The sequence below is a fragment of the Artemia sp. Qi Xiang Cuo genome, chromosome 8, assembly GCF_049724085.1.
Source record: "Artemia sp. Qi Xiang Cuo chromosome 8, ASM4972408v1, whole genome shotgun sequence".
NCBI lineage: Eukaryota > Metazoa > Arthropoda > Branchiopoda > Anostraca > Artemiidae > Artemia > Artemia sp. Qi Xiang Cuo.
The window spans coordinates 66243679-66253575 of NC_142801.1; the positions used below are offsets into that span (position 1 = coordinate 66243679).

General features: G+C 35.9%; 1 protein-coding gene across 9 annotated transcripts in view; it reads left to right on the forward strand.

Annotated features, from left to right (window-relative positions):
• Nucleotides 1-8277, forward strand: part of LOC148949713 (uncharacterized) — a 224285-nt gene extending 216008 nt beyond the window's left edge. For 5 of the 9 annotated variants that reach the window (XM_089093689.1, XM_089093693.1, XM_089093687.1 and 2 more), the window contains one exon: nt 6873-8276. In XM_089093689.1, the coding sequence (XP_088949815.1) occupies nt 6873-7867 (995 nt within the window). In that variant the 3' untranslated portion in view covers nt 7868-8276. Of the gene's footprint in view, nt 1-6872 lie in introns of all 9 variants that reach the window. The other 4 variants (XM_089093691.1, XM_089093692.1, XM_089093686.1 and 1 more) reach the window with 3 other exon arrangements.
• The last annotated feature ends 1620 nt before the right edge of the window (nt 8278-9897 follow it).

Below are 9897 nucleotides of genomic sequence, written 5' to 3' on the forward strand. Positions count from 1 at the left end.
ACAGATTTTAAAGAAATTAAATTAAATATCAATAGAGCTTAAAAAACTGGATCCCTTGTGCGAAAAGGTAGATAAACTATCTATGGAATTTTCGTCAATTTCGGAATCTCTAAATAAGAAAATTTGTGAAGTGGGAAAAGGATCGGAAAATACAGAGGCGCAAGTTCGTGAGATTAAAATGGAAATTTCAAAGAATAAAAATATAATGGATAGAATTAAGGTAGATTAAAAAAGATGTAATGTGATACTCCACAATTTTGACCCAAAGGTAAGGGGCTCTAGTCTAAAAGAGGAAATTCTTGGATGCTTAAATGAAATAGCAAGAGGCGCCAGGTTTATGCAGACAGATATTAAAGATGTTTTTCGTTTACCTTCAAACCAGAAAGTCAAACCAGTCGTAATTAAATTAGCGTCTATAGAATTAAAAAAATTCATATTTACTTCGGCTGCACTTTTCAAAAGGTTTCCTTTTTCAGTAGCCCCAGATTATACTTCTCCAGATTTATTGGCACGGAGCAAGTTGATACCAATTTTGGAAGCCACGCGTACGGAAGGCCATTTACGTCCAAAGCTGAGGGGTGTGAGACTTTTCGTGGGGGATAAGATTTTTGCACACGATAGTGAATTGGGTAAAGTGAAAGGAATTTATCTAGAACAACGGAAGATTATAGCAGTAGAGGAAACAAGAACCCATGATAATCAGAGTTCCGATTTAAATCGTAATATGCGCACGGGAAATGAAGTGATGGTCAATGCATGTTCACTGAGTAACGAAGGATCAAAATCAGTCACGCGAGGGAAGTGAATGAAGTCCAAAAAGAAAAACGTGTGAGTGCTGAGATGTTTAGCGCTCATTTTGTTTCCAAAGAACCCGGTACATATTAAGCTCGTTCAAATCAGATTAATCAGATTATTTCACGGGAGAGAAGCGGATCGGTAAATTCGGCTGCTAGTCGCCAGAGTTTTGGAACCACTGCTTCTGTATTTAGTGTAGAAGATGGAGACCCTCCTGCTTTTATTTGTGGGTAGTATTATACCCCAATTATCCAAGAACATGCGGTGAATTTAGCTCAGCAGAGTATGAGACAGGGCAAAAGAAATAATAAGAACATTAGCCCTTTGGAGCAGGATAAAGGCGCAAAAAAAAAGTGCTCGAGAAACGGAAACGATTCAGGATTACGAATCATTTGAGCCTCGCCAGATAGTGAAAGCTCCGGTTTTTGGTTTTTTATCAAGAACATCCTAGTTGGGAGGATATAGTAGTGCCTGGGAACCAGTCAAAATTGCCAAAATAGGGAATACAGGGCCATAGTGAATCGTGCTTAAGTTTTGTAGTTTCGAATTTACAAGGTTATAGTAGGGAAAAGTTAGAAAATTTATTAGATTCAAGTACATCAGGCAGTTGTGAAAGTTGGGATGTTGTTTGCCTTGTTGAGACGTAGGATTCTCTAGATGAATTTTCGTTGTGTGAAGACTTTGATGTTTTCGAGTGTTGGAGAAAGTTCTCGGCAAATCGCAGATACTATAGAGGAGTATCAGTGCTTCTAAAGAAGAGTTTTTTTAATTTTTTTCGTAGACTAGATAGCGAGTCTGAAAATGTATTATTGTTATCTTTGTCAGTTAAAAATGTTCACCTTGTTGTGTGTGTTGTTTATTTGACTATGAGGAATATCTCTTACAGTCGTAAAGAAACTTGGAAATTGATAGAAAGTGAAACTCAGTTGTATAAAAGAATGTACCCTTGCCGTAATTTTATTTTTCTAGTAGATTTCAATGTACATACTAGTGAAAAGGATGAGGTGCAGGTTATCGAACCCCTTGGAAATGAACAAGATCATATGGTTGGTTAGGAGAATGAATGTGAGAATGTTTTCCCTAGAAGGAAAAGTAAGAATAGGTCTCAGAAATTAAATAGATGGGGAAGGAATTTAATAAATTTTTTTTAAAAGGAAGGGTTAATAATTATGAACGGAAGGTTGGGGGGAGATTTTGGTGTGGGTGATTTTACGTGTTATAGTGGGTTTAGCCCGAGTTTAATTGATTGTATTTTATGTAGTTTTTCTCTTTGGCCCCGGGCGGTCGACCTCAGGGTCATAGAGTTGCTTGGATCTGACCATCTTCCAGTGAATATAATGCTGAGAGTGTTTATTCGACAGTCCGAAAGGAGAAAGGAAAGGTCTACGTGCAAGAAAACGATCCGTAAACCAGTTTGGATAACCAAGGAGTAAGAAAAATTGGTTAAAATGGAACTAGAAAGGGAGGAATTTCAGAATGATTGCCATTCAATTTTGAGTTTTTCAGAACCAGCTGAATTGCACCAAATTGTTTCGGTACTTACAGATATAATTTATGAGAGAATCAAGCCTTTATCTCAGGATAGAAAACATCCGGCCAGAAAAGATGAGGGTTTTTTCGATGAGGAATGTAGGCAGAAAAGGGAAGAGGTAATTAGGATTTTCAGGCTACTTAAAGCAACAGACCCATTAGATCAGGAAACAAATTTGCGCAGGTTAGCTGAATATAGGAAACTAAGGTCATATTATAATAGGGTTAAAAGAGTTAAAAATAGAGAGAGGCATAAGAAAATTATTGAGAAAATTAAGAGAGCTTACAGTGTGAATAATTCAAGAGAGTTTTGGTCGGTTGTTAAATGTTCAATCCAGGGCCCGGGAATAAGAGGAGACGTCCCAGCAGTTGAGACATGGCCAGGTTATTTTGAAAACAGAGAGTCAGAATATGTTAGGGGGAATGAGTCGAATGGTTCAGAGGATAGAGAGCCAGGTCTAGGGACGGCAACATATCCTTTAAGGCAGAATGATTATGATTTAATTAGGCCTGTATCCCAACAAGAAATTTGGGATCAGTCGAAAAGGATGAATGGAAATTCTTGTCCAAGAGCAGATTGCATATCTCCAAGGGTCCTGAAGTTAGGAATGACAACTTTGATATCCATGATGCCTGAAGTTTCCTTGTTTTTAATAGGGAACGCTTGTTGATTTCACTAATCAGACATTTCTATAGCAGTCCCTCTTTTTAAGAAAGGTAATAGTAAGTTACATGAAAACTTTAGGTCTATCTTTATGGGGAATGTGGTAAGTAAATTGTTTTGTAAGGTTCTGGAATTTAGGCTAAAAAACTGGTTAGATAAGAAGAAAGTATTGAGACTGATGCGAGTGGGATTGAGATCGATATTCAGAACTGTTGACCCTATTTTTACCTCGGATGCATTGAGAAGGAAAAGTACTAAGGGTAAATAGTTTCTGTTATTCGTAGCCTTTTTGGATCTGAATAGTTCTTTTGATTTGGTAAATAGGAAGTTATCAATTGAAAGTCTGTTAGAAATAGGCTTGCTGTCTTGTTTTGTAGCAATAATAGCAGATATGTGTCGGAGGGTGAAATTTTCTGTCAAGGTTATGGGAAACTTTTCTAGGCTGGTCACGTCTCATGTGGGTGTGAAAAAAGGATGTACATCATCTCCTAAGCTCTTCTCCTTGTTTGCTAATGATTTAGATAGGTTTATGAAAAATAATGGTGCCCCTTATGTATCTTTGGATTGGTTTAGGCTATCATGCATGTTATTCGCGGATGATATAGCTCTAGAGGCGGATAGCAGAAAGAACCTTCAGAAGTAATTAGATATAAAAAAAAAATATTTAGAAAAGAAGGAGTTAGAGTTGAACGCTAAGAAATCAGTAGTATTAGTATTTAGGAGTTAAGAAGATGTTGATTTAGAGGTTCATTTTAATTTTCGAGGAAAGGTTTTAGAGGTTAAAGATGAATTTGTTTATTTGGGTGTTAAGTTTAGTGCTTTAAGGGTGGTGTCCAGGCATGTAGAAGATTGTAATTTTAGGGGTAATAGGCTAATAAATATGCTTTTGAGAAGTAATTTAAATCAGCTAGCTGACATGAGGATCCAGAAAAGAGTTTTCCAGACAAAGTTAGCTTCTAGTCTACATTGTGGCTCTGAGGTTTGGGGTTTTGCTAAAGTAGCTAAGCTAGAAGTAGTTCGGCTAAGATATTTTAAGAGAATTCTAGGATTGAAGGATTCATTTAGTTCAGTGGTACGGAAAGGAGATTTGGGTCTTTTTTCTTTAAGGAATGTTAGATCGGTTATAATTGTAAAATTCTAGAAGAAGATAACTCGGCTATCTGGATTTTGGCTTTTTAAGGCAGCTTATTTGGAAGCCTTGATGCACGATAGACGTGAGACATAATTAAATCAGGTTAATGAAATACTGGACCTTTGTGGACTTTCAGAGCTATGGACTTAAGGACAAGGCCCTATGGATGAAACCGTGTCAGTATGGATGGAAGTCCAGCGAACCCTAAATGACCAAGAAATCCAAGAGTGGCAAGCTCATAAGGACCAATCTATGACTTTGAGGTTTTACTCCCAAGCCAAAGACGGTTGGGGGGAGGAGGTTTTTCTTAAATTTGGGTTGATTAAAGAGGATTTGAAGAATTTGCTGTTGGTAAGAGAGGATAGTTTGGATTTAGGTGAGAGAAGGTAATTTTTGGGAAAGTTTAAGCTGGCGGCTGGCCCTTATTTCTGCCCAATGTGTGGATTGGTGAAAGAAAACTTATTTCATTTTCTATCCGAGTGTGAAGAGCTGTCTGAGTTGAGGAATGAATGTTTCGGACGAGTGTTTGGGAGCGAATGCTGGTTAATAGAGCGGATGGCTGAGAGGAACGCATGTGCTATTAAACAGTTATGTAAGTTTCTTCGTTAAGGGATTAAATATAGGGAATCATGTTTGAGGGGATAGCCTGATACTATTTTTATGATTTGAATTTTATTATAGGGTGTTTGTTGGTTAAAAGTCGAACCTTGGTGTGTTTCCTTTTTTGTCGTTTTGTTGTTCTTTTTCTTTTTTCCTTTTTTTGATTTTTACTATGTAAAGTTGTATTTTGTTACTGAGTGTTGGTTTGTAGATTGTATTATGTGTTGCTATGGCCCACAGGCTTTTTGCAATAAATCTTATCTTATTAATTTTTCGTTGATTTTTCAACACCTTTCAAATATACATAGTTTTCAATAAAACGCAAATGACTTAATAGCTTCATGAAGACTTAGAGGGGTGCAGTTGCCTTACTTCTGTTTTTTAGTAACCACTTTCCATTCTAACCTGGACTTTTTTTTATTCATTTTAGTTTTAGCTCGTTTAGGATTTATTTATTCATCTGTGTCATTATCTGCTATCTTTATATTTCATATATTGATAATTTTGGAGACCACACTGCCTTTCCATGACGATAAATAAAAGTTTTGCGAAATTTATCACTGTCTATTAAAAGGATTTTATCCCTATTTCAACTGTTATTTATCGTTTATTCATGTGATTATTTATTTTAATTCATTTTCGTATTAGGATTTATCTATTTACCTATAGTAGTATCAGTCATCTTTATGCTTGATGGGATTATTTTTCTTAATTTCAGTTTATTTTTTAGTTATTTTTTAATGAAGATACAAGAATGTTATCTTTCATTATTTATTTCTTTCATTATTTTTTTTAATTAATGAGACAAAATGCAATCCCCCAATTGGTACCCCTGTCCCTTTCTCAATTTATGTCTCTTTATCTCCTCTACCTATTTCGCTTCTATTGTGTAGAAAAAACTAGTAATCTAGTCTGATTAAAGCAATAGACACAATTGCAAAAGAAATCTTTGATGTAACAGGGTTTTCCCTGTTACCCGCTGTTGAGTATCTAATTGCTAAAATTAAGGACCTATCACGTAAGTGACGGTTTCACGAATTTTACAACAGCGCAATACATTACGAATTAAGTTCTGATAGAAGACGGCACATTTATTAACCAAAGACGACCAAGCCAAGTGTCAATGTACATTCTGACTGGGATGTCGTATCAAAAGCAAAATTCCCTGTAAACTTTCTAAAAGAACCCCACAGAAAAAGAAAGAAGCATGACTCCTATGAATGCCTACTAAAAAAGAATGCCAAAGGTACAGTTTTACCGGTAAAATACGAGGAAGCTTTCATTTTTTTCAAAACAGCCGGCTGTTTTGGAAAAAATGAAGTCATCTTTATGCTTGATGGGATTATTTTTCTTAATTTCAGTTTATTTTTTAGTTATTTTTTAATGAAGATACAAAAATGTTTATCTTTCATTATTTTTTTTAATTAATGAGACAAAATGCAATCCCCCAATTGGTACCCCTGTCCCTTCCTCAATTTATGTCTCTTTATCTCCTCTACCTATTTCGCTTCTATTGTGTAGAAAAAACTAGTAATCTAGTCTGATTAAAGCAATAGACACAATTGCAAAAGAAATCTTTGTCCAGGAAAGAGAGGAGGGAAGGAAAGGAGAGAGAGAGAGAAAGGAAAAAAGAAATAGGTAGGAATAATAATTAGAGGGTGGCATTTATTATCTTTTTTAGCATTTTTACTGAAAAAAAACTACCACCCCCTAGATTTTGAAAAATACATTATTTGTACCTTCATTAGAAAGGATTAACAACCCCCTTCCCAAGAGAGAGAGAGAGAGAGTAAGGGATAAATAGAACGAGAGAGAGGGGAGAGAGTAAGAGATGGATAGAACGAGAGAGAGACGAAAAGAGAACGGGGGGGAGTTATCAGGAGTGAAAGACTTTCTCTTTCTCCCTCCCTCCCTCTCCTAGACTAATGATTAATTTGCACTTATTTCTCAGTTTTGATCAAACAGCAATCTATATTTTTGCTACACAATAGAGATAGTATTGCTCTTTACTGGATTCTTCTTTTATTGAAAATTGTACACAGATGAAACTAGAGAAATGCCAACAAAAAGATTGAATGGTTATAAATTGCAAAAATTTGTAGAAGTAGGACATCTCAGACAAATACTAAGGATATTTTTTCACTATTTTAGATATAAAGAATACACTGATGTCTCTCGGAAATCAGCCACTGGAAGAGAGAGAAATTTCGTTGGACCCAAATTCTTCCATTGGATACATAAAATTGAAAATAGATTCACCTATAGTTTCACTCAGAGGTAGTTCATTGTCGAAACAACAAGAGATTACGTGTCCAAAGGTCATTCTTCAAGTGAAAAAAATATCAAAACAACTTATTAAAGATACTGGAAATGCAATTTGGCGTTGTCGCTTTTGTGAGCAAGTCAAAAATTCGTTGCTCATATTGGATCTTCACCAAAGCACAGAGTGTGAACAACTGTCGCAAATCCAGTGCAAATTATGTTCTTCTATATGTAGTGATTTTCAAACTTTCGTTGTGCATTATATAGAGCATAAACTGGGAGAAAAAAGACAATGCCCGATATGTTTACATGAGGGAATCAGTGATATTAGACAGCATTTACTTTTGCACGGTCATTTATCGAAATCAAGCACAAACAAGTTCAGATGTTATATATGCAGTAAATTCTTTTCTACTAACAAAGCAATGATCAATCACAGAAAAACACATTTAAAGCCATATAAGTGTGAAGTATGTGAAAAAAGATTTTCGATAAAGTGGTCTTTGACATGTCATAAGAGAATTCACTCTGGTGAACGACCATATCAATGTAAGATATGTAACAAGACTTTTAATAAGAGTAATATTTTATCTAGCCACTTGAAAGTTCATAGTAATGAGAAACCCTATGAATGCAGCATATGTGGTAAAAAATTTACTTACAAGCGCACATTGTCTAAGCATAAGAGAATCCATACGGGTGAGAGACCATTCAAATGTGACTTTTGCAACAAGAGTTTTGTTTTGCCTTGGGTCCTAAAAATTCACTTAAGATTGCACACTGGAGAGAAGCCCTATGAGTGTGATTTGTGCAATAAAGCTTTCGCTTCTTCTTCACCTTTGTTCAAACATAAAAAAAGCCATAAAGGCAAAATAAAGCCGTAAACAGTAAACTATAATAGAAGATCTTGCTTGTATAAGTCTTTCTAAAACCTATTCTCTTTTTTAGTGCCTCAAAGCGTCAAAATCGAAAACTTAATTTATGCTAAAACTTGGTTTACTATAGAGGCCTTTCTATTATGAAAGCCTCATTTGAAAGTATTCCTCACTTTCTGCGTTTTATTAGGGAATGGTGTTAGCTTTAGTTAATTGAAACAAAACAGGCAAACTTCTGTTTTATTTTGGAATTATTCCTTCCCTGTTCAATGAAGTTGAGGAATAATAAGAATTTGCAAGGGGAGCAGAATTTTAAATGTGCATACACGCGTGTTTTAAACCACCATTTCATTAAAAGGATATTGTTGTGTTTCTGTTCTCTTAAGTATTTGTTTTTCTTAATAAACACGTTTATTTCACTATTCTAGCAGATGAGATTACTGACTAGTCGCGAATCCAAAAACTCTCAATTGGTGTATAGGAGAGAAAACATCTTCAGAATTAAAGAAGAATTTCAATGCTACATTCACATATCTGATGGAAGTGCACACTTCATAGTGGTAGTATCCTCAGCTAGGTTAAAGCTCAGGGACCCGAGCCTTCTGAGTTTAATTGTCAGATGCATTAAGAGTTCTCTGCGAAGGCTGGAAAAGAAGGTGGTGCCCGGCAACGGCTGGCAAAATGGTAGTGCTCAGGCTCTCATCTGGAAAATGTATCCAGCAAAACTATTTGCACATTGTGCCTACCATCGACTTAATCTGGTGGTAAAGGAGCTCAGATCGTCAAATGAAATCCTGAATTGTCATTAGACGACTATCCTTTTTCCAATAGCATGCGGGAAACAGGAAGATCGTTCCAGGTATTTCAATTTTTCGCGAGAATACTTGGACAGAGAAAAAATCAAATTTCTTTCGGAGAAAAGTTATCCATATTTCTTCAACACTATGTGCCTTAACTATAGAAGGAAGGTCAAGAGTCATCAAAAGTATATCAGCTTATTCTGTCATTACGACAGCATTCTGTGTTATTTCATCATTGATAATAAGGTAGTATTTTTCTTCTTTTGAATAAACCAACTTGCAACTACAGAGAATATGCGTAAATTTAGATGTAGCTATTTCTTGCATCCATGACCTGCTTACAGTTTTTCCAGTCATTGACTGGATGGCAACAAGGGCTTGAGTTAATTTTTAATGACTGAAACAAAAGTGGGGTTAGGTTGGGGTTGAGATTAACTAGCCCCGAAACGTTGCCCAAAAAACACTACGTAACACCCATACTACCGTGTCTACTTAAAAATGCTACCAAAGGTCTATTTTTCATTTTTGTATATTTCTTGTGCCTTGAGATCAATTTCAGCGATGAAAACAGACGCGTCCATAGAGTTCAAAGGAGATGCCGAGCTCAAGTGTAGATACCTTCATAAGTGTGGCTACTTACATTTCAACACTTCCAGAATAGAAAGTATAAATGTAAAGATAACTATTTAATAACTAGCTAGCGCTTGCTACCTACCAACTTCAGGCAAAGCACTTCAATTTGAATAGAGCTATTTCTTACATCCATGGTCTTCTTGCTTTTTTTCGAGTCATCGATTGGACGGCAAGCAGGATTTTGACAGACTATTTGATGGCTGTACCAGAATTATTATAATCGGCGGAGTTGAGCTCAAATAGCCCCTAAAAGCAGTCAAAAAGCGCTACATAACAACTATCCTGCCATGTCTGGTTGAGATTACTGCCGAAGGTCTATTTTCATTCCTTATCCCTTGTCTCATGCCTTCAGACTGCGTTCAATGAAGCTCAATGCAAATGAATTTCAAAAGTTCGTCGTTGGAAAAGACACCTGATTGGTTGAAAATGATTGTATTTCGTCACTTTCAACCTATCTGTGGCCTTTCCCATTAACAAACCAGCAAAAATTAATTACCAGAAGCTCTTTAAAACGCGGGGTAAGTTAAGCGACGAAGCATTCATTGCCTCCTGTTATAATTCTGAAAGAGGCTACTTGCATTAAACATTTTGATAATAGATAGTCTA